Source organism: Hemicordylus capensis, chromosome 4 (assembly GCF_027244095.1).
Source record: "Hemicordylus capensis ecotype Gifberg chromosome 4, rHemCap1.1.pri, whole genome shotgun sequence".
In the NCBI taxonomy this organism is placed as follows: Eukaryota; Metazoa; Chordata; class Lepidosauria; order Squamata; family Cordylidae; genus Hemicordylus; species Hemicordylus capensis.
The window spans coordinates 79,086,770-79,111,258 of record NC_069660.1 but is presented as its reverse complement, the minus strand read 5'-3'; the positions used below and the strand labels follow the sequence as shown (position 1 = coordinate 79,111,258).

The window sequence follows — 24,489 nt, the reverse complement described above, 5'->3', positions numbered from 1 at the left end:
TTTGTATAAAATGCTTCATTTTGATTATAAAAACATAGTCAAACAGATCTTCGTATCACTGCAAGTGGCAGAGGCAACCTCAAAAGAAGAAGCAGACATTGTTTGTTCTGTAAAATATAGCATTTAAACAAAGCATCATCAGACTTCAAGCCAGGACTTTTGAAGCCAGAACTTCAAAAAACACAAAATTATGCCGAGTGCAGCAAAATCAATTTTAAAAAACAGATAATTAATACTTGCTTAGAAAGTCTGCTTCACAGGTTATAGATGGAAGACAGCCTCCCATTGACACCCTGATTACTGAAATGGATCTGTAAAGAGGGACTTCAGGAACACGACTGGAACTTTTGTGCAACTCCCCACCCCACCGGTCCCTCTACATGTACACTATTGTGCAAATGGTAGAAACATCCCTGCCTGTGTTCCAGAATCACTCAGCAACATGCTTACTCTCTTCCAGAATGTGAGCAGAGTAGGGACGTTTCTACCACTTGTGCAACACCACACATGTAGAAGAACCGAGCGAGTGGTGCGTGAGTTCCCTTTGCACCCTCACAGTCCCTCTTTACACTTGAGCGCTTTGGTAGTCAGGATGTCAGCTACGGCCCTTTCCATGAAGCTGTAAATCCTTTTGCCTGTTTGCTACCAACAATTGTATTGTTTTTCAAACCATTTAATAATATCATATTGAATTTAGCCCAGTTACTGGGGAAAGATTTGTTTATCTTTTGAAGGAAGAGTAGAAAAATTATGTGATCTGCTGAAAGCATATTTAGAGAGGTCTTGCATGAACACAGCAGCAATTCACCATTCTGTGAAGTGTTAGCGGTAAATGTGCCACCCTAGCATAAAGTACTGTATTTTTATAGAAAAAGCTGCACTCTTCTTCATCAGCAGGCATAAGCCTGCACATCTACAACAGGTTAATATTACTACTACTCAGTGTTGTCTTAGGAAAAGGCAGGCTATAACTGCCCCTTCACACAAATATTCCACCCACATAACTCTGGCTCTTGAAAGAGATTGAGCTTAAGGGCTTGCAACTCTATCTAGCCATTTAGAACTGAGCTAAACAAACCAGATGTCTGACAACAATGTGAAGCTCAAATGCTACTTTGACAATCAGAGAAGTTCAGTTGGAAGTCTAGTGGGTCCAGCACAGAGGCTACTAACAGTCATAGAACTAACCTGGACACATGACATGAGCAGTTGGAGTGATGGTGACTATTTTATTGGGTTGTTGCATCCTTTTGTCTTATCCTGTGACAAAAGATTGCTGCTGCAGGATATTGCCACCCTTTTGCAAGCTTCTCTCATGCTGTATTCTGCCATGTAATGCCAAAGAACACTCCTGAGTTACGACCAAAGAGATGCAAGAGCGGAGGATCCAGAGTGACTTGCCACTGAGTGTGCCATGGAAACCATGTGCTGACATAGCCAAGCACAATTTGAAGTCAGCACCCCACTATTATCAAGCCAGTTTGCTGATTACAAAAATCCAACATATTGGATTTAGAACTCTTTATCCTTACTGTATGGAACAACTGTTGGCAGAATGAATTTAAGGAGGACTTTACAGTACGGAGGAGTACTTTAAGGAGGAATTTACAGTAGCTCCGCTTTGTCTTGAGAATGTGCACAGAATCAACAATTACTGTTAACTCTGCTTTTATTTTGAGTTGCATGCACGTTTGGTTTCTTCCAAAATAGAGTGTGGTATAAGTTTGTAAACAACACACACTTCAGAAGGGACAGCTGATCTTCCAAGAGTAGGGTTTCTATACCTTTGATAGTTGCACAGATGGGAAAATTTGGATAGCTGCAGCTTTCAAAACCCTGCTGTATTGCAATGTGACAAGCTGTGATTATCAACATCTCTATACAACTATTAAGAAAGTACTCTAGTCCTAATTTTGCAAGGCTAGATACCTCTGCCCTGCAGCCATCCTTCAAACATGAAAATAGATTATTGTTTTCTTCTGTGAGAAATTGTCCCCTAGCATATCTGCCCCAACCCAAACCCTGGATCATTTTTTTCCTATTCTGGATCAAACAGAACTAAACAAACAAGGTCATCTAGTTTCCCTGTACCGTATAGAGAAACTGGAATCACGAGTCATATAGTTAGATCCTAGAATTGCTTATACATGTACACTATTATAGAATCTTGCAAACTTGATATGCTGGAATTATACATTGGAAAGAAGTGTAGGAGAGTACTCTTAACACAGGCTTCAGATCCACCTATACACCATGCCAAGTTAAGAGGCTTTTTCGATGATGCACATGAATACTAGACTTCATGTTTGCATCTTTCTTGTACATCAACTGCTCTTTGCTCATTAATGCAGGTGTCCTGCTGCATTCCAGTTAAACTAAGAGTGATAGGCTGAATAAAATTTACACCATTGCTGTTTGGTAGTATTTCTTTTTTCAAATAATCCAATGCATTCCCCCCCACACCTTTTTTGATGAACTTAACTTGACATTTTTTAAAAAAAAAACTTTAATTATAAATTCTGAAGATACTATTTAGTACTTAAGTGACTGGGTAACATCTCTTGGACAACATGATGGGTGATCTTCCAAGAGACTGAGAGCATGACGGAATGAAACTAGATTTATTGTGACTGTCTTTTTTCTAGACTAGCCTGATAGGTAAACTTTCAAAATCTTTACATCATCTACTGGACGATCTTGTGCGTTGGTTTCCACCATGCCCACTCTGTTGATTATCCCAATTCCTTGGCACACACGACCAAAGATAGTGTGCTTCCCATCAAGCCATTGGGTGGGTGCTAAAGTTATAAAGAACTGGCTGCCATTCGTATCCGGTCCTGCATTCGCCATAGCAAGGATTCCTGCACCTTAAGGAGAAAAAGGATATGGTACCAATTTGGGGTTCCCAAGCAAAATATGCATGCAAAATATAAAACAAACCAGGAGGTCATAGCCAACTGGATTTAAAAAAAAATGTTATACCAGCAAAAGTTATCAGAACTCTCAATGAGATCAATCGAACTCCTACATAAAGGCTGCAGAGCTGGTCATGGACCACAGACACATCAATTAGTCACGCACCCCACCATACAGACACCCAATTGCTTGTGTTCCTTGTAAAACCCATTTGGATGAAGTTGCTCTTCCACTCAGGAGCTGCTAGAAAAAGTATAAGAGACTGAGCAAACAAGCTCAGTTTGTACAGTAGTAGTATAGGAAAAAAGTAACTTTCATGGTAATGGGATGGCAACTTAATATGGAGAGAACTACCACCAACAGAACTACCACATGGAAAAAGCGCTTCTGTGCACCGGCAGGGTAAATGTGGGGGTAAATGCATCCTTTCCCGCCCTTAAAGCTGCACACACACACCTTGCCATTGAACCGGCGGAACCACCCACCATTCGAACCAGTTCGGAGGCCCATAAAGGGCCTCCGAACTGGTTCCATGCACATCCCTAGCTCACACTTCTCCCATTCATATGCAACCATGGCAGACCCTGCTTAGCTAAGGGGACAAGTCATGCTTGTGACCACAAGACCAGCTCTCCTCTCCTCTCCTCACACATGTAGTTTCCCATTCAAATGTAACCAGGGCAGACTCTGCTTAGCAAAGAGGACAATTTATGCTTGTTACTACACAACCAGCTCTCCTCTTCCTTATTAGCCATGGGTCATAACAGAAATGCAAAATGCATTACTCAAAAATAACAGAAACATATTCAAACATTATCTAGCAAATTTAGAAGCCAGTTTTTCCTAATTTGTTACAATCCAGATTATTCTTATGGCTTCTGAAGCTGTTACACTGAAACAACTTGGCATCCATAAGTCTGGGAATAACCATCTTAGATAGTGAAGTACTAAAGCATTTAAAGCAGCCCTCAAAATATTACTTACCTGTAAATTTCAGTTCTGGATGAAGCTCATCTTCAAATTGCTTGCCATAGATGGATGCTCCTCCCCTTCCTGCCACATAAGAAGTCGCAAAATAAACTAATTTGCAGAGCCATAGTTGAGGCACAAGTATATTTAAAGTTCCTTTTGTGTTTGCAGTACTACTGTCTAGGTTTGTTTATGAACTTTTGTGTGTGTGTACACTGTACAAGAGGAAGTGCTGACTATCAATAAATCTTTCGGGGGAAAGGTATTGTGTATTAAGTCACCAACATTTACATTATCTCACAGCAGATGGTAATTTGGTCTCAAAAGAAGCACATTTAAAACACCATCTTCTGCTAATGCAGAAAGGAGAACACATATTTATGTGTTTTTTCTGTTTTGCACAGGACCTGCTCTCTTAATACCACTTTTGCTATAATTAGTTTCCATCAACACACAGTATCCAAAGCACCTGTTTTGAACAAGTTCTTACCAGTTCCTGTTGGATCTCCCCCCTGGATCATGAAGTCTTTTATTATTCTATGAAACTTTGTGCCATTGTAATAGCCTCGCCTCGACAGTTCAGCAAAATTTTTACAGGTCTTGGGCGCATGCTTCCAGTACAGCTCCACAACTATGATACCCATACTGCAAAACACAGACAGGAGGACAATTCCAAATGTATTAGTTACATCACATTGGTTTAGAAAATCATGCTAAAATGAAAAGTGCAATTGTATATGTCTTCTAATATGGCATGTCTATGTTAAAAGATCTACAGATTTCAAAATCTGTGTATTCTCTTATCTAATAGTGGTGAAATACAGCTTCACAGAGGAAGTTGTTCTGTTAATGCATAGGGATAGGCTAAACCTTCCCAAGTAGCTGTTTCTTAAACAGATGAATCTGTATGCCAGCTCAATCCACAGACCAAATGACTGTGTATTGAAATTCAGGTACCACAACATAGAGTGTGTCTGAAAATTAATAATAATAAAACTTAATGGAATCAACTCTGTGAATGGGATTCCTTGCCTCTTCCTTAGAAGCAGCTAGCTTTGACTATTGATTGATTGGTTGGTTCATTAAGTGCCATCAAGCCGGTGTCGACTCTTAGTGACAACATAGATAGATTCTCTCCAGGATGATCTGTCTTCAATGTGGGCCTTTACGGTCTTTCAGTGGTACATTCATTGTTGTCATAATCAAGTCCATCCACCTTGCTGCTGGTCATCCTCTTCTTCCCTTTCCTTCAACTTTTCCCAGCATTATGGGCTCTCAAGGGAGCTGGGCTTTCGCATAATGTGTCTGAAGTATGAAAGTTTGAGCCTGCTCATTTGTGTGAGTGAAAATTCTGGATTGATTTGTTCTATGATCCATTTGTTTGTTTTCCTGGCTGTCCATGGTATCCTCAAAAGTCTTCCCCAGCACCAAAGTTCAAAAGCGTCAATGCTTTTTCTATCTTGCTTCTTCAAAGTCCAGCTTTCGCATCCATAGTGTCACAGGAAAAGCCATTGTCCGAACTATTCTAATCTTTGTTGGTATATACATGTCACAGCATCTAAATATCCTTTCCAAGGCCTGAATTGCAACTCTACCAAGTGCTAGTCTGCGGCATATTTCTTGACTGCTGGATCCTTTATTGTTGATGGTTGATCCTAAAAGGCAGAAGCTATCCACCACTTCATTGTCAATTCTGAGGCTGGTTGCTGTACCCATTGTCATTAATTTAGTCTTCTTTACATTTAGTTGTATTCCCAATTTTTCACTGTGCTCCTTGACTTTCATTTCTAGAGCTTGCAGATCACCTGTATTCTCAGCTATCAGAGTGGTGTCATCAGCGTAGCACAGGTTATTGATGTTTCTTCCTCCAACTTTAAAACCACGCCCATCTTCTTCCAATCCAGCTTCTCTCAGTATATGTTCAGCATATAAATTGAATATATAAGTAGAACGTATACAGCCTTGTCGATCTGGAACCAGCCTGTTTCACCATGTTCCATCTAGACTGTGGTTTCCTGTCCTGTGTATTCACTTCTCATGAGAACAATGAGATGTTCAGGGACACCCATTTTCCTAAGGATGTTCCACAACTTGACTATACACAACTTTGTACACAAGCAAAATATAGTGTGCATGTAAGAGCAACTGTACATAAAAACACCTGCACATTCACAGATTTGTGTGCATACATATTCTTGCCAGGCATGGTCATGCTCACAGGCAGGGCTATCTTTTCTACATCCCCTCTGCAGGGCTTTTGTAATTTCTCATCACTGTATCTCCACAGCAGAAAAAGCTGCACTTGTTGAATGTCTACTTGTCATATATCAGCACTGCCAGAAAAACGCACTGCCAAAAAAAACAAAAAAAAAGGAGACAACCCTCAGCCAATGATATCGCTTCTCTTTTTGGTCTCTGCTTGGACTCTACTTTAAGAGTCCTAGGCTGTGGGAGAGAGCCTTAACAACCGTGCCTCAAGGAAGCAGGGAGACAAACGCAAGAATAATGTTTATAGAAATCGAATCGAAAGAACATCATATTTCTTGACTGAGTCGTCACTGAGGATGTAAACTCCCTTCTTCAACTCTTTCGAATACAACTTATCCCCATTCCTCACTTACGTTGTCTCCACAGAAACAGTGGGTGGCTGCCAAGTGTCGGGGGGTACCGCAGCCATGCTTTCCTGGCACCGGACGTATCCCCACCACCACCACACACACACACCAAGGGGAACCAATATCAGCAAGCACACTTCCGTGCAACTGCCTATGTCGTCCGTCCCCACACCAGAAAAGAGGCATGGCCGACGAGATTCCACAAGCCAACCAATGTACAGGAATGACACCGTCTTGTTGTGACGTAGGAGTGGGGGGGAAATTCGAATTTGCTCGCGCGTCTCTCTTCCTGCAGCTTGTAAGAGCGCAGGAGCTTTGTGGTGAGAGCGTGCGGTAAATGCATTGCAGGCGGGACTGGGTTGCATGTGGCATGCTGGTTGAGGTGTAAGCATGAATGGGGTTGCGGCGGTAGAGCTGGACTTCCCTCCCTGGATCTGGCTGGCCGCGTTCGGTCAGACAATGGGGCCGACAGTTTGAGAGTGCAGACCTGGATTTCAGGGTTCCCGTCTATATCCTCCACTTCAGGGAGAAATTGACACGCCTATATCAATTCAGCAGCATGTTGACTCGGAAGTGAGTCACACTAAATTCAAAGCAGGCTTACTAATAAGGACATACAGTACACAGCATGTGTTTATGGCCATTGGGTTGACTCGCTGAAAAGAAAGATAGACAGACCTCTCCCTCGGAGCAGCGTCAATTCCGCGTTTAGCAGCAAAGAGTGTGGTTTATCCTTATAGTGGAGAAATCCAAAATATGTCATTTCCAGCCTTACGAGGGTAGACGGGTGACCAGCTCCTAAAACAAGCAAGAGCTGGGGAAGGATGTGAAAATTCGGTTTTCTACCCTGGAATGAACGGCGGCTCGTGCCTGTTCAGCCTTGGATGCTCACTTTCCCCCGAGTTCTCACCGCTAAATGGGACTGCATGAGGTTTTACTGACGTTGGTGATGATTCTCTCTCTCCCTACACCCTCCTCCGCCAATTTTCTAGTAAATGAACAAACCGCGGCTCTGTTAGAAGAAGAAGAAATCTAAAATCTTGATTAAGAGCTACCAAAACGTTATAAACTAGTTATCAACATTTTGAGGGGAGAGGAGAGCAGGTCTTATGGTAGCAAGCATGACTTGTCCCCATAGGTAAGCAGGGTCTACCCTGGTTGCATATGAATGGGAGACTTGATGTTGATGTGTGAGCACTGCAAGATATTCCCCTCAGGGGATGAAGCCGCTCTGGGAAGAGCAGAAGGTTTCCAGTTCCCTCCCTGAAGCCGGAGGAGAGAGAATGTAGGTTTGCTGAGCAAGATGGGAAGGAAGCGCCGCTGGTCACTCTAGTTTGTAACCGTCATAAAACGGAACGGACGGAGGAGGTGGTGCTTTCCAAACATAATTAGGGTAGACCCTGCCTGGGGCAAAAAGATCTCAGGTTGCAGCAAGGCATGTTGGGGTGAAGAAGCAATGGCTGTTCTCCCTTTGAAAAAATAAGAGTCGTCAGTTGTTCGGATGGAGGTAAATAGGGGGAAGGGAGTATCTCGATAAGAATGTTTGCAATCAGTGCAACATAGTTACTGCCATACGGATACCAGAATCTGAACTATGAAGATTTATTGTGGCAATATTCATCGCATTAAGGTTGGAATCCTTTGTGCATGTTATCTGGGTTTGAGCTCCACTTAACATAGTGGTACTTGCATCTGAATGAATATGTGTAGGACTGCATTGTATATGAGATAAGTGGATTGAGGCTCATTGAGATGTGAATCAACAAAAGGTTAGTTTCATTTTTTAAAAAGAATTCCAGCCTAAGGAACTAGTCTTCAGAAGCAATAGAAATTATTATTCACTGCTATCATGGTGCCTTACAGAAGTATAGGCAAAAAAAATCAGTGGATCCCAGCTTCCAATCTACAACAGGTAATGGGGAAAATGAGAGGAGAGTGAGAGATAAGAGTGGCAATGTGGGAAATTTAACAACAACAACAAGAGAGTTCTGCATCCCTGTAAATCAAAGTTATACTCCTTGGAGTTGCAACAACAATGAACTGCAAAAGGAGTGCAGGTTGTTCACCTATAACATAACAGACGTATGCTTATCTCTGAATGGGGAGGTACTATTTTTAATTGAGCTTATTGTGACTAACAGCCATAGTCTACTTGTTAGTGACCATTAAATCTAGTCTGTGGACATGGATTCCATAAATCAATGATATTTTATGTGAAGTGCTTCCTTTGTCCTGAACCTACTACCAACCAACCCATTTTCTGTGAAGAACATAAGACACTGCCTTATGCTGAGTTCAGACCATTGGTCCATCTTGTTTATTACTGTCTATTGTGATTGGCAGTGTCTCTCCACTGAGCATTTCAATGTATGACCTTGGGTTCTAGCATTTTAATAGATGATCTCTCTATGTACTGGTAATAATTTATAAATCTCTAATGTGGCCTCCCACTTTAGCCATTTTTTAAAAAATGAACAAGTTTCAACAAGGAGAAGAGAGCTGGTATTGTGGTAGCAAGCATGACTTGTCCCCTTAGCTAAGCAGGGTCTGCCCTGGTTGCATATGAATAGGAGACTAGAAGTGTGAGCACTGTAAGATATTCTCCTCAGGGGATGGAGCCGCTCTGGGAAGAGCAGAAGGTTCCAAGTTCCCTCCCTGGCATCTCCAAGATAGGGCTGAGAGAGATTCCGGCCTGCAACCTTGAAAAGCCACTGCCAGCCTGTGAAGACAGCACTGAGCTGGATAGACCAATGGTCTGACTTAGTATTAGGGATGTGCCCAAAAGTACTTCGGTGCTGGTGGGGGTGGTTCTTTAAGGGGAGGGTGCATTCACCCAGGTGTGGAGCCTGACCGCCGGTGGCCTGTGTGCGGCTGTGGCGGTGACCCCGTGTCTAATGTCAGACGTGGGGGCATGGTCTGGCTCCCGAACGGAGCCTTGAGGCCGCGCAGCCCCTTCGAAAGCTAAACCAGCACCCCCACGTCTGACGTCAGACGCAGGGGGCGTGTCAGGGCTGCGAGGCACAGCCCCTGATTGGGTGCAGCCCGGGTTCTTTGAACTCATTGGCCCAATGGTGCTCTACCCCTGCACTCACCCCTCCCACCGCATTTCCCCCACCTGCGCTCCATTATTTTCAATCCCCTTGGGGCGGCAGCATTCCTCCCTGCTGCCCCATTGCCCTCATTGGCCGGAAGTACCGATCGTGCGTGCACCCATTGCGTGTGCGTGTGTGCACGGTAGACAGGCGCGCGTGCACAACGGGTGCATGCGTGATCGGTACTTCCGGCTGATGAGGGCAACGGGGTGGCTGGGAGGAATGCTGCCACCTCGAGGGGATTGAAAATAACGGAGTGCCGGTGGCGGAAATGCGGGGGGAGGGGTGAGTGCACCCTCCCCAACCCTTAAAGAACCAGCTCCTCTAGTGCCGAAACTGCCCCTGGAGCCGAAACGTTTCAGAGGCCTTTATAATGGCCTCCAAAACGTTTCAGGCTCTAGCCTACTCGGTATATGGCAGCTTCCTATGTTCCTTAGTCAAGCCTTTTTTTAATGTGGAAAGTGTTCCAAACCTCAGATGATTTTGGCTGGCCCTTTGCCCTGTCTCAAAAAGCTGGAGACAATATAGAAATCAGATTGAATGTGATGTGCAAGTTTGGTCAATCTTAGACTCATATAATGACAACATTATACCCTTTGTTTTATTCAGAAAAGAGCTGGAAATAATTCCCATGGTCCCAAAGCATATGTCCCTTCACATTTATGATGTATTTGATTATGTTCTTTCCAATTCAGTTTTTCAGTGCTTTGCTTAGATGATTCCTGGAAAACATGGAGTTGCCAAATGAAGGTGAGCCCCAGAACATTAGTGACTGTGTGTGGTGTGTTGCATGTTGCTTTGAGTAGAACAAATGTGTTTGGCCTTTGCAAGGCAAAATTCATACACACACTTTTATTGTCAATCTCATTTAGAAGGGTTTTTCTTGGCACAGAGATGTTGCATGGAGACATTTTCAGGAGATTGAAGCTGCTTCTTTGATGCCATTTTGTCTTTAGAACAACCTTAAAGCCAAATAGTTATTCAAGGTCAGTTTCCCTCAGCATCAGCTCACTGACTTTGATAGTACCACTTTAAATGGAATGGAATAAACATGTGGGTTTAATTCCATACTCTGACCCAGAGTCCCATTGCAATTTGGGATATGTGACTAGCATCTTCAATTTCCATGGATTTTAACAGGAGCTTTGATGAAGTTTCAGGTTTATTGCAAGCCAGGAATTTAGCTTTTACATGGGAAATTCCCAAGGATGATATGGTACAGTGGGGATATATACTTTTTTTTTTTGCATGGAAAGTGACTAGTTATGCTAACCCAACTGTGAGAAGGCCTCAGTTCATGCTAGTCATGTTTTTTTTCTCCCAGATATAACATTTATTATTGATGAGACACTGGATTTTGGCCTGACTTCTCCTTCAGACGGGTAAGACTGATGGATCAAGGAGTAGAAATGAGCACTGTAGCTAACAAGTGTGTGCCGATTCACAGTAGTCCCCAATCCTGTAAATAGCAGGTGTTCAAATTCCATAAGCAAGATCCTTAAAAATCATGGATATGAAGTAAAGTTGCTAAATATTGAGACTGGGGCTCAATCTGAAGTCTTTGGTTAAGAGTAAGGAGTGCTGCTACAAATAAAGTTGTTGTTGTTATTATTTGTTTGATTTTTATACCATCCTTTCAAACATGACAGGGTGGTTTACACAGAGAAATAATATATAAATAAGATGGATCCCTGTCCCCAAAGGGCTCATAATCTAAAAAGAAACATAAGATAGACACCAGCAACAGTCACTGGAGGTACTGTGCTGGGGTGGATAGGGCCTGTTACTCTCCCCCTGCTAAAGAAAAAGAATCACCACATTAAAAGGTGCCTCTTTGCCAAGTTAGCAGGGGTTGTCCTATATACTCCTCATAGTAAGGTCTGTCCTGTTGCAAGGGACGAAATGAAGCCACATAGCTACAAGCATTGTGTGAATGGAAACTGATCCTCAATTTCTCTGCCAGTTGTCTAAGTTATGTGTTTCAAATATTATGCATACCATCCTTAATATATTTCTAGTTCAACATTCAAAAAATTCCCAAGTAGGATGAAGTTTTAGTGCTGAGAAACTATTACAATGTGGAATTGTATGGTGGGAAGGGAATCTTTTTATTATTATCATTATTATTTAGCATGCCTTCTTTCACCTTGCTGCACATTCCCTTGGGTGACGTTGCTGTATTTTGCTTAATAAGTTCTCCATTACACCCTTAATTTTGCTGCTATAGACCAGAAGGGGAAGACCTTGTCATTTGCTCCTTGGAACACAATGGAAGATGTGTGACAAAAACAACTGACAGGAACATCTTTCTAGGAGAAAGTGAGGGCAGGACGAGAGAGCAAAGCTCTCAGTGGAGTCCCCTGAGTCCTGAGAAGCTGGAGGAGGTCATGAAGGAAGCCAATATGTTGGCTGCGCAACTGGAGAGATGTGAGCTGCAGGAAAAGGAGAATGCCAACTCTGAACTGAGGCTTGAGAAGATTCCAGAATTTGAGGCTTTATCACCAATCAGGTTCTTGCATGCAGAGAAGGCAAGCCCCAGAAACCCTAGACGAGAGACATTTAATGTGAATAACAGCCCTCTGAAAGCACTGCTGCCAACTGTGGGACCCGAAACCTGCTCAGCTTCCAGTCCTCCCAAAGCTTCCAAGGGGAGAAGTCCTGTGCCTGCCATTGTGGACTTGCCCATTTCCAAGGGCATCCAATTTAAATCGAATACTAGCAGTGCAGACGGTCAGCTCTCTAAGAAACCCAGACCCAGCAACTCGCCCAAGATCTTGACAATGACAACATCTTCCAGCAATAAGAAAGTACAGTGGCAGGAGCAGAACTTGCAGAGGTTTCAGGTAGAGCACAAATTTTTGCTCAGGAAATCCTTGACTTGATCATGGCTCTCTTCCTGACTTGTCTGTGTCAGTCACTATCTCTGAGTCACTTGGTCTCGCTGCAAATGACTAGGTGTTTACACCAGCTCATTATGCAAGTGTCTTAATCTGATGTCAGATTGCAGGGTTGGAAGTCCTATGTTATATCTTCCTACCCATCTGATATAGCTTTTGCTATTTTGCTAATCTCTAGGTGAATAGAGGGTATTTCTTTCGAGTAATTTTGTGCCTAGGTAGTTGAGCCCTGGGGGTCAGTTTGCCCAGTGCAGCAACTATATAGGGCTTGCTTTAAATGGCTGTGCATGGTGGCTGTTACCACTAAGTGAGATGCTTCTATGCACTGATTCATCACACGCATTTTTAAATACTTGGAATTTAGTTCTTTTCCTAAGTGCTGAGTGTGCTTGTATGAATTTAGGAAGATGCTTATACTGAGTGAGTGAATACCATAGCCTGGTACTGCCTGCCCTGGTTGATAACAGCTTTCCAGGGTTGTGGACAAAGGTCTTTCCCAGCCCTACCTGGAGATGCCAAGGACTGAACCTGGAATCTACAGCACTCAAAGCGTAGGCTCCCCTTCCCTGGTCCATGTATCTTTTCTCAGTCATGCTTACAACAGGCCTGTAAAAGTCAGCCAACATTAGGTATGTATTCATTGCTATACTGCCTTTCAGGCCAAGGCCCCTCAAAGCAGTTTGTTTGTTTGACTGATTAAGTTCCATCAAATATCCTGTAGTATATAAAGCAGTTTATATAAATATAATATAATATTAATATATAATATAAATATAAATATCCTGTAGTATATAAAGCAGTTTCTATACTACATATTGTATCAATATTATATACTAGCTGGGCTGGGTGCAGAGCATTTGCCGCTCTAGTTCACTGCCACTTCCCGCCGCCCCCAGCACATTTCCCCTGCCACTGTTAGCTGGCTTTTCCCCTCGCTGGGCCCCTGGCCCGGCTGCCACTGCTGCTGCCATTTTCTTCCCTCCTGTCCATCCCTGTCGCTATCTGGTAGCTTCTTGTGAGAGCTGCCACACATGGAATTAGCGACAGGTACGCCAGAGAGAGAGAGAGAGAGAGATTATCCCTATATTGCAGGTTAGGGTTGAGCGGAAGCTGAGAATAGTGACTTGCCTACTGTATTTCTAAGGACAATGCACTTTCTTTTCTCCTCCTGTTTGATCTGCTGCTATATTTGGATTTCGAGTTCTAGTGTTAAATACCTATAATCTCTGAATCCATGTTCATGCAAGCAGCAAAGTTTAATAAACTACAGGTAAGTTAATATTTGGGCTTCCTCTCTGATGGAAAGTGAAAATGAGGGAAGAGTCATAATTATTCCTCTTTAAAAAGATCATACTTCTGAAGTCTTTAGGCTGGTTCATACAGCCACCGCCCAGAGATGCTGTACATATGGAGCTTTTCAGCACACTTATAATGTCCTCATTTTTAGAGGAGGAAGGATCATGTAGACTAGGTGTATCCATATACAGACATACATGCCTGCCACATCAAATACATAATGTTGTGGCAGGCACACACATCTATTGCCCCAAAATTTGTACTGGATCTCCCACTGGCATGTATTGCAACCAGCCTGTGGTTTAAGGGTGTGCTGAACTGGTTCAAATCTAATTGGCCCAGTTCGAACTTAAACCAAACCAGCCTCAAAAAAAACAAAAGAAGAAGAAAAAAGGCAGCTGATCTGAGTTTGAATCAAACCAGACCCAGTCCAATATGGACCGGTTTGACCTGGTTCGAGGGTCTATGTGCATAAAGGGGAATTCGGTGAGGATTTCCCTTTACAAGCAAAGGGGAATCCTGCCTTTAAAAGAGTTCTAAGGGAGGGCAGTGAGAGGGCACCTTATCAGCGGCCCAGCACCAGCTTATCTAAAGCTGCTAGCACTCTCCTCCAGCAATGTGGCATGGGCTGGCAGCGGCCTAGTACCAAGCTTCACACATGCACGGAAGCCATTTGTGTGACCTCCATGCATGCATGTAGGCTGGAAACGATCCACAGCATGGGCAGCGCTGCGAGTGGGGGGGAGCTCCGGTAAAGGAGCCACCCTGGCACTGGTAAGATGCCTTCTCACCCAGGCTGGACAAAACTGATCCAAACCGGTTCGGGGACTGGCGGTTCGAATTTGGTTGGAATTTGAATCAAACCCCCAAAACTGGTTCCGCGCACACCCCCGTTGTGGGGTGTTCATATGACTTATTAGAGACTGAGAATACCTTAAGAAGAACCTTCTTCAGTATACACTCCCTATGACATAAGGTCAGTTGAAGAGATACTGCTTTGAATGCCACAACCACCTGTGGTACAATTGTCCTCCACTAGAAAGGAAGATTTTTCAGTGGTGGCACCTGTACTGTAGAATTCCTTTCCAAGGGAAGTTCATCAGACCTGCTCCAGTGAAATGTTAGATGATGAAAACTTTGAACCATTCAGGCTTTTCTCAGTATTCTTGGATCTACCTGTTTCCTTGGTTTTAATTTTATTTTACAACTGTTGCTAGGTTATATAATATCTTGTGGTGTTTTTAATTGTAAGCTGCTTTAAGGTCCTTAAAGTGGAAAATCAACCTATGGGTTTAAATATAAATTAAACTGAATGTGGCCCTTACCACATCTTCCTAGGGTGATTCTGGTGCTCATTCAGTACTTCAGTGCTACGCATCCATGCGTTTATGTTCTCTGTTTGTCCTTCTCAGAAGCTAATTACTTGTTCCCAGTTCTTTTCAAAAGCTCCAGCTGTGTTTCTTCTGTCTTAAGTCTCAGACCGCTACTGGGAACAGTAGGAAGGATAAAACAGCTTCCCTCTCCCTTCCCTGTGCCATAAAAGATCAGGAATACCTGCTGGATTTGAGGTCTTCCCGTCGAACCAACAGAAGAGGACCTTTGAAGAAGTCAGGGAATGCTTCTGGCCAGGCCTGTTCTGCTGAAGACCCACAGGTACTTCCACTGGTGGCAGCCAAAATGGAGCGGGGAGGAACAGGAGGGGGTAGAGTCGGGCCTGTACTTCAGTGCAAGAATACTGTGCAAATAGTGTAATAAGGCATGTCCTCCTAACTAACTTCTAATTAGAACAGTTTATGTGTCTATCTATCTATCTATCTATCTATCTATCTATCTATTTAACATAACAATATCCCACCCAAAACTTATGTCTCTTGGCTCTGTAGCAACCATGTGGGAACAATACATCAGGAAGGCTCATGCCCATAAATCGTGCCAGCAAATGTCATGTCTGCTCTTCAGCCTTGTCTCCATATTAATCCAGCCACTGCTATGGGGCATGGTATGCTGCTCGTTGGGTTATATGGCCACACTCCAGAAATGGTTGCCTTTCTGCAGTCTCCCTCCATCCCTGGGGAAGCTTTCAAAGGGCTCTGACACTGTCGTTGCTGTTGAGCTACACCGTTTGGTTTCTTTTTCTCTTGCTGCATTAGTGGCGCCTTCGGGATTTACCCAGCAGAGGTCCAATCCCAGTAGCACAAGTGAAAGGAAAGCTGGGTTCCAGGCTATGTCCACTGCAGACAGGCCCTGTGAAGAAGTCCCCTGTTGCTCTGGAAGAGGCGGTGCCTCTCCAGAAAGCGAATGCACGTAAGTTAATGTAGACATTGAGGTTGTATACATAGCCATGAGACGGGGGCGGAGGAGGACAATGGCAGGGATGAACCTACCTACCCACCACCCCTCCAACGATTCCTTAACTGTTGTGCGCACCCATGATCCACACTGTTCCATGCAGCACAGATTTCTGGAGGCCGGGACTCGTTTTCCCAGCTTCCAGGAATCCCACAATGTGGTGAGGCTCTATGCGTCTGACTCTGTGGATGCTCGGGCTGTGTGCTTACAACCCCAACCCTGGGATTAAGGCCGCACTTGCACTTTTAAACCCTGGCTAAAAGTTGGGGTAAAAAGGTTGGGCTACCCATGAGGGCAGCACCAGGATTGGGCTCAATCTCAGCAGTGCACACAGGCAACCAAACCCAGGCTGGGCTGTCCAAGCCTAGGTTTGGCTGCTTGTGTGCACTGTGGTGTTTGGATTTAGTCCTAGAGCAATTTCCTTTCCCCAAAAGCACAGAACTGGTATCTAGTAATTAGGACTCTGGACATGGGGCTTTATTTTTGGCTACCTTGTTTAATTAATATTGAAACAACCTATTTTCCATCAATTTGCTTAAACTGGTTTAAAAGCCATTTAAGCAAATGGCCTTCACCACAACTTGAAGTAACAAATTTAATCGGTAATTAGTTGCGTGAAATAACCCCTTTGTTTTTTATCTGAATCTGTTGCTTATCGGAATAGTTAGGACACTACCATACCACTCCCAGTTCTAGTACTTTGAGAGAGAATAATTTTTCTTTGTTTACTATCTCCACACTGAGGGTGAACTCATTTTATAGACTTTCTCCCTGTACGTATTTCTCACTCCCCGACCCTGGCAAAGAACTCTTGTATGACTTCCTTTGTAGGGAAGATGCTCGAACTCCTTGAGTTTCTTAGTTACAATTTTTTGTTCCTTCTCCATTACTATATCCTTTTGGTGACAAAACTAAACACGGTATTTGAAATATATGTGCATGCTGTGGATTTATATAATGGCATTACTGTTGCTGCTGGTTTATTTAACACTATTCCTAACACTATTTATCAGAGGTTTGGGCTTTTTCACAACTGCAAAACTCTGAGTTGATATTTTCAATGGGTAGTTGTAGCTCATTGAAAACAAATTAGTGTACATGTACGTGCAGCTAGGAATTTTTTGTCAGAATATGCATCACTGCATTTGCTTACACTAAATTTCATCTACTGTATCGTCTCCTAGTTTGGAGATATCATCTTGGAGCTCTTCACAGCCTGCTTGGCTACTCACCATCCTGAATAAGTTGGTGTCCTCTGCCTACTTTGCTACCCCATCATTCACATCTGGTTCATAAGTGAATCAAAGTATAAATACATCAAATGGCACTGGTCCAATTCCAGTTCCTTGCTTCCTTCCATTGCAAAAACTGTCTGTCAACCACTGTGCTCAGTTTCTTTGAAATGGATACTGTTCACTGAAAGGACCAGTCTCTTATTCCATGACCACTACGTTTCCTTTGTCTTTGTCAGAAGCATTTTGAAAATCTGTGTATGAACCAAATGTTTGCTTGTTTGTTAATAATACACCACCCCAAACTTTCATCTCTGGGCAGTTTACAGCAACATAAAACAAATTAAACCTTAAAACAATTTAAAACCAATTATGGATGGTTGACACAAGGAGCAGAGCCTTTCCTGTGATTGGGCTGAAAATTATTCTTTGTATGTAAAAGGGATTTCAGATGTTAACTATGATTCTCATCATCCCCAGCTGCAAAGAGCTTTGGCTGGGCATTATATGGGAGTTTTAGTCAATAACTTCTAGGAATCCCTGTTACAGGGAACGCTGATGCTGAGACATCAGTGGAATGCCATTCCAAGGGAGGTCTGCATAAAAATTGGGTCATCCTATCTGTGTGTTTGTTGACATCTTCAAAGAATTCCAGCTCTTTGGTGAGGGCCAGGCAAAACTTCCCTTTCCTCGACCTAGAACTGTTGTAATGATTTGTCATCAAACTGCTTCCCCGCTTTCTCTGCAGGCCAAGCTAAAACTGTGAGGGGTGATGGCCCACGGTTACCATCCAGCTCTAAGCTTCAAAGCAGCTCTTTGCAGATTCGAACCAGGAGCACTGCCCCGTCTGTGCATGCAAGCAGACTCCCAGTACCAAACTCCATTCCAAAAGCAACCAGTCGTATTGCCACTTTAGGCAGGCAAGCAGTTCCAGGGAAGATCAGCCAGCAGAAGCCACTGAATGTGGGAGTGCCTGGTGGCAAGGGATCCACCGTACCAACGTCTGCTGGGAAGAAAGGTAAGAGGATATGGGTGTTAGTGATAAGGGGGTTAATGGTTCTGATTGAAAAGACTTTGTTAGGAAGACTGGACACCAGGTACTGCTTAGGGGTGAAATGTAAGTTGCATGGTTCCCACACTGTAGGGCAAATGCTGGCTTTCATTGACAAATACTTAAGTTAACTTTGCCTGGACAATAGGACCATATGACTGCCGATGTTGAAGATAATTCCTGGTTGCAACATTCAGGGAGTCTTTTTGGGGGGCAGTATTCAAATATGTATGGGGGGGTGCTAGACCAAAGCACCCTTCTTTATACACTAGATTTTCTACGCACAATTTGTTGATGTGTGGAAGTGTCCAGTCACATGGGTCCTGAAATGATGCACTCCTGAGAGGACTATACCAAGTGCTTTTTCTCTTTAAATTGGCTTTGAATCTTGAGCAAACTCACCTGGAAACATCAGTGGAATGGACTGAGAAGGAAAGCAGTCTTTGCATGCACAGGACTAATTTAGTTGTTTGCTTTTGAATCAAGATTCCTATTATTTATTATTATTTTTGTTTATACAGTCAAGACAGGTGTTATTGACTGGTTTGTTTTTTCCAGACATCGAGTCCTTCTCAAGGACCTGGGATGGCTGAATTTTATTATCAATATCATTGTTATTATTATAGATATCGTCGCAGAATATAGGCTGTTCCCAGTAAAGCTGCTTTTTGTAATTGGCTGATGGTGATTTCTGTGGCCCCTATGGTGTTGAGGTGCTCTTCAAGGTGTTTTGGAATTGCACCTAGGGTGCCAGTTACTTGGGTATTATTATTATTATTATTATTATTATTTACACAGTCAGACAGGTGTAATTGACTGGTTTGTTTTATCCATTATTATTATCATTATTATTTATTTATTTATTTATTAAAATCCCAAGTCTGTAGCTTCTACTTCTATGAACCTAAGCCTTACAATGTTCACTGGAGATTAGGGATAGAGTAACATACTGAAGTGATCATGTCTGAGATAACTGTGACATGAAGGTTGTAGCCCTAAGTACTTGGTAGAAAAGTCTCATTTAACTTGGTGTTCAAGTAAATGTGTTTAGGCTTGGGCTGCAAAGAATGCCCGGACAAATCCTTTTGGGCAGTTCTAGATGAATCTCATGTCTATTATCTTGAAGCCTGTTACCCTGCTTTTCTCTGAGAACAATAGGGACTATGTACAGGTGTTATGTAGAACTGTGGTGAAGCAATTAAGCATCTAGGTGACCTATTACCAGCTGCAGATAAAGTTATCCAATTTGACTACATTCTCAGAAAAACTATATAGGACAATTGTACATACAATTTACAGAGAACAATTGTTATTGGGTAGCTATATAAATAAAGTTGTTGTTGTTGTTTTGTTCTGCTAGGCAGGATTCAGGTTTCAGATAAAATGCTTAATAGTTCTTGATGAAGTCCTAAAAGGTTTGGGCTGCTCACTTTAAGGAAGTGCCTGACAAGTTGAAAAACATTCTGTATAGGAGGGGATGGTTTCCAGGATCAAGAACTTGGCAAGCAAGAGATAGTGAGGCCCACTCAGCACAGAGAAATGGTCAGAGCAGGGAAACTACTTTTCCAGGATATTATCTTGCAGGATCTAGAATGTTTACTCAAAGGGACTGGAAATTTATACTTTCTGGCCACTTAGGATGATGCAAGAGGGAACAGAACTAAACCGTAGGCTGGGTAAAATATTAGGGGTGGCAGAAGGAAACCTAGTAAGGAATTGAATAAACAAACGTAATGAATGGTAGAATCTCAAATAGTGATGTTTATTGGAGTTGGATGAAACTCTCTTCTGAAATTATTTACCCTCATTTAAGCTTTGTGTGCTTTTTTCCCTGATAGGCAGAGACAATCTTCTGTTAATCTGTTAATCAGAATGCAGTTCCTTAGTTGTGGAGAACATGGTTTAATATGTTGGTTTGTTACAAACTGCAAACGAGACTTCTAATTCTGCAGGGGCGTAGCAAGGTTGTAGTGGGCCCAGAGACAAGATTTTAAAATGCCCCCACCTCACTGAAGCTCAGCTCATGAAGTAAAGCAACCTTAAATGAGGCTGAATGGTGGTAACACAAAGCATATATATATATTTATATATATATGCCGCAATAGAACATCATCCTAAATAATTATTTTTAAAAAGGTTTTGTACATCGTGGATGATGTAAGTCATTTAATGGTACTAGAGAAAGACATGCTGTTCTGGTAGCTCCAGGTCTTAACACTCACATCCATTTCAGAGGATGAATACAACTGAAGGAAGCCTGGGCGGGTGCGTGGCTGGGGGAGTCAGTCATGTGACTTGCCTCTGCCCCCCCCCAAGGCAGTGGGCCCCCAGACAACTGTCTCCCCTTGCCCTATTATAGTTACACCCCTGTTATTAGGGGAGGGGGGAGCATGCAAACTCAAGGCTCACTGCAGTGCATACTAGTAACTCTAAACTTTAGTTGAGCATTATGCCTGAACTGAGAACCAATAATTCTCTGATGTAGCAATGAGCTGGTCTCTACTGGGTCCACTTGACCCTACTCACCTTCTAGCCAAGAGTCTCCTAGGTCTTTCTAGAGCAGAGGTTTCAAATAAGTCACCATACATGCTGATTCTTCTCCAAACATCGGAATGGATTTGTCCATCTTTGAGAAGACACAGCATTGATCTCGATTGATGTTTTTTCTCTCTCCTTCCTAAAGCTTCTGCATTTCAGTCGACAATCCCTTCTGGTGCTTCCCAGAACAGCAGGCTGCAGCTGCCAAAGAAGGCAACCTCTGGTTCTTCAAGGTAAGGCTCTGACAAGCCAAGGTTGATTGCTTTATGCAACACAGTGCAAGTTCATATGTATGTCAGCATCTGCGGTTGAGGTGAGCAGTGGGTACCCCAGAAGCACGCTCCCCACACAAGCCTCTACTTCCACCCCAGCTTCTGATATTCCGAAATTTCTGAGATTTGTTGTGTCATCCAAACCCGCCAGTCACAGCATATCTTGCCCTACTTTGCTCAGGGAACCTGCCATCTAGATTTGAAGTAAGTTGCAGATGTCCGTTACTTGAAGGAAGAGGGGCAGGCTATGCCAAACTGGTCATGTTGTATGAACCCACCAATCTCAGCATATTGGACACTGGGCCGGAAATAGACACTTGCATGGGGAGTGAGCTCCCAGGGAACTGGATGCTCGCCCCAACCTCAGGTGCCACCATATGTGTGAACCCACCCATAGGGCAATTGATTCAGTTGCCCGAGTAGTGCAGACTTAAGCTTCTGTGCCTTTAAGTCAGCCAAGTACATTCTCTGCACTGAGTTTAAGTAGAATGCATAAAGTGGCTTTGTCAGGTAGGTGGGGGTGGTGATTTTTCTTTTTAAAACACTTGCTGTGTATACACATGCTTGCGTGTGCATGTACAGGGTTGTTTTTTTTAAAATATGAATTGCTTGGTCTAAAATTTGGCATAGGGTGTGTGTATTAAGCATACATTTGGGCACACTAAATGAAGGCTGCCCTAAAGGCCCTTTTATTCTTTCCAGGTAACAGTGCTCATCACTAACTTGGACAGGCCAGCAACTTCTGATGGTCCCAGGCTCCTTCCTTGTGAGGATAAAGCTGAGCTACTTGCCTGGCCTTGGCTTCATTCAGAGGAAACTCTCATTGCCACCTGATACAGAACAGCTCTTAAGATTGCTTGTCTGCAGGGCTTACACTGTGGATCTCTTCCAATGTTCATGTTGTAAATCTTTTGTTTCAGCTTTACAGCAAACGGATTTGAGGGTGGGAGTGTAGCCACTGAGCATCACCTGCTCTTGACCTACCACTACATTCCTGAGTTTGGTTTTATGTACTAAACTCCCCATTGCTGGAAGTGTTCTCCAGCTACAAGCTGTGAAACTTGGGGGCTTTCAGTTGCTCTGCTTGGCAAGCTGTGGCCATGGCTGTGCATGTTCTCATTCAGTGTTAGAACAGAACAGCTTTATTGAGCATCAATGCAGCAACCTCTGAGATAGTCTGTCTTTGATAAGGCATACGACTAGAGGTGTGTGGAAGTATCATGTTATGACTGGATGATGTATCTGTTGTGCACATGTTCTCAATAGCAGCTGCTTTTAAAAAAATCCACTATTGTGAATTTCACTAGTTAAAGGGGGATCCATTTATTGCTGATGGTGTTTTGTATGTATAAACTTACTGTGTATTGAGAATCTGGTGGCTCCTGATTCTCATTATTCTTTAAAAAATGAGGCATTTCTGATTGCAGACTATTTGTGACTGCATAATTCTTTCCTACACATGTGGACAAATTTGTTGGCACCCTTACAGCTAATTGAAAAAGTGTTTTATGCCTCCTGAAAAGAAATGAAAAGCAATTGTCCCATGTATACCTGCATGCCTTTGATATGTCATCGAGTAAAGCCTTAGTCTGATTGCAGACTATGTGTGACTGGATAATTCTTTCCTATATTCCCTAAGGGCTGGTTGAAACCAGTGCTGCCTAACACATGTGGTAAGGTTGAGGATACACCAAGAGATCAACCGCAGGAGGATATTGTGCTCCCAAGGTGTCGCCTAATCACGAGGGGCTGTTCATTTGAATTGCCTCTCTACACTCACTCCAAAACCCTGGGACACCTTGGGAGTGCATTAGGACGTCCTCCTGTGATGTCAGGGCAAGTGTGCTCTTGGTGCATCCCTGACCTTGCCACACATGCTGGGCAGCACTCATTTGAACCAGGCCTAAGGGACATGCTCTTGGATGTCCCAAGAACATGTCAGGATGTCCTCCTGTGACATCAGGGGTGTGTGACATAGGGATGTGCACGGACTTGTTTGGAGGCCCTTTTACAGGCCTCTGAACAGGTTCGAACACCGGGCAGGTCAAAGGCGGCGGGGGAGGGGATAATTTGAAGAGTGGAGGAGGGTGCACTCCCCCCCCCGCATTTTCCCCGCCAGTGTTTGCTTAAAATCCAGTCCAGAGAGGCAGCAGCGTAACTCCCTGCCGCCCTGTCCACTCCTTGGACCGGAGGTGACCGGAAGTTGTGCATGTGAGCACATGCGCCCGATGTGCACGTGCGCACATGCTACTTCTGGTCTGAGGAGCAGATGGGGCATCAGGGAGGTATGCTGCTGCCCCACCGGAATGGATTTTAAGTAAGTTCTGGTGGGGAAAACCTGGCCGGAGGGGTAAGTGCACCCTTCCCCACCCTTAAGGTTATCGCTCCCCCACCGCCCGCCTTCGAACCAGCCTCCACCAGTTCCATGCACATCTCTAGTTTGACATCAGCTCTCAGTGTATCCCCAACCTTACCACACATGCTGGCGGCACTCATCCTGAAACTGTTGAATACTGAGTCAGACTACTGATTAATTTAACTCCATTTTTCTACACTGACTAGCAGCAACTTCTCAGCGTTACAGACAGGGGTCTTAGCCAATCCGAACGGAAGATTCCAGGGAGTGAACTCTAGGACCTTCTGAAGGCAAAGCAGATGCTGTACCACTGAGCGAAGGCCCCTCATTTGGGCACAGATAGGAATGTGCCCACTACAATGTGGTTCTCAATGAACTCTTAACACCAACAGTTAAATGTTGCCCCTTCCCCACTCCCTGGGCAGGACTCCTGTACTGTTAACAGCTGCATAGCAGGCAGACATTGAACAGCTACGGAGAAAAGCTTCACCTCTTATTTCTGCCTATTGTGCAGCTGTTAAAGGCATGGGAGGCCTGACAATAAAATGACCTCTACAGTTACAAGAGCATTTGTTCTACTTCCTAAACCCTCCCAATTATAATACTCCCAGTTATCATTGCTGCCTTTTATACCTTATTCTGTCATTTCTGTGCACAGTATGCAAGATGCTGTTGTCTCTGGCAGAAAAGGGGCAAGGAGACCGAGGGCTAAAGAACTGTGATCTCACTATTGATTGGCTGGACAGGAAAAAAGAGTTCTGTCCTTCAACTCAGAAATGAATAGAGGTCTAGCTGTCCTCTTTGTATCACATAAATTAATCCCAGGTGGGCATGTGTTCCTTCTTAAGTCTTTCTCCTGCAACAGGTAAGGCTCCACATACATGGGGGCCATTCACATGACCTAGA

General features: G+C 43.5%; 2 protein-coding genes across 7 annotated transcripts; one reads left to right on the top strand and one right to left on the bottom strand.

The window, feature by feature from the left end:
- Nucleotides 1-6,677, bottom strand: PPIL1 (peptidylprolyl isomerase like 1). The gene is made up of 4 exons (XM_053249703.1): nt 6,507-6,677; nt 4,376-4,530; nt 3,901-3,969; nt 1-2,867 (listed from the first exon to the last, which is right to left on the bottom strand). The coding sequence occupies exons 1-4, from the start codon at nt 6,560-6,562 to the stop codon at nt 2,647-2,649; spliced, it is 501 nt and encodes a 166-aa protein (XP_053105678.1). The 5' UTR covers nt 6,563-6,677; the 3' UTR covers nt 1-2,646.
- PSRC1 (proline and serine rich coiled-coil 1) lies at nt 6,521-22,825 on the top strand. 6 transcript variants are annotated; one of them, XM_053249702.1, is made up of 9 exons: nt 6,521-6,820; nt 10,288-10,342; nt 10,917-10,974; nt 11,825-12,435; nt 15,259-15,438; nt 15,936-16,089; nt 18,115-18,384; nt 21,101-21,188; nt 21,930-22,825. In XM_053249702.1, exons 4-9 carry the CDS (start codon nt 11,980-11,982, stop codon nt 21,931-21,933), a joined length of 1,152 nt encoding a protein of 383 aa, XP_053105677.1. In that variant the 5' UTR covers nt 6,521-6,820; nt 10,288-10,342; nt 10,917-10,974; nt 11,825-11,979; the 3' UTR covers nt 21,934-22,825. The 6 variants fall into 6 exon arrangements, with proteins under 6 accessions (XP_053105677.1, XP_053105674.1, XP_053105672.1 ...); XM_053249699.1 differs by having other exon boundaries at nt 11,820-12,435; XM_053249697.1 differs by having other exon boundaries at nt 6,521-7,073; nt 11,820-12,435.
- Nucleotides 22,826-24,489: the final 1,664 nt, after the last annotated feature.

Coding starts and splice junctions, on each gene's coding strand:
- PSRC1 (XM_053249699.1), top strand. Junction 12,436..15,258: donor AGAACTTGCAGAGGTTTCAG/GTAGAGCACAAA, acceptor TTCTGTCTTAAG/TCTCAGACCGCTACTGGGAA. Junction 15,439..15,935: donor GTTCTGCTGAAGACCCACAG/GTACTTCCACTG, acceptor TTGCTGCATTAG/TGGCGCCTTCGGGATTTACC.
- PPIL1 (XM_053249703.1), bottom strand. CDS start 6,562: ATGGCTGCGGTACCCCCCGACACTTGGCAGCCACCCACTGTTTCTGTG. Junction 4,531..6,506: donor ACTGTTTCTGTGGAGACAAC/GTAAGTGAGGAA, acceptor TGTGTTTTGCAG/TATGGGTATCATAGTTGTGG. Junction 2,868..3,900: donor TCCAGAACTGAAATTTACAG/GTAAGTAATATT, acceptor TTTCTCCTTAAG/GTGCAGGAATCCTTGCTATG.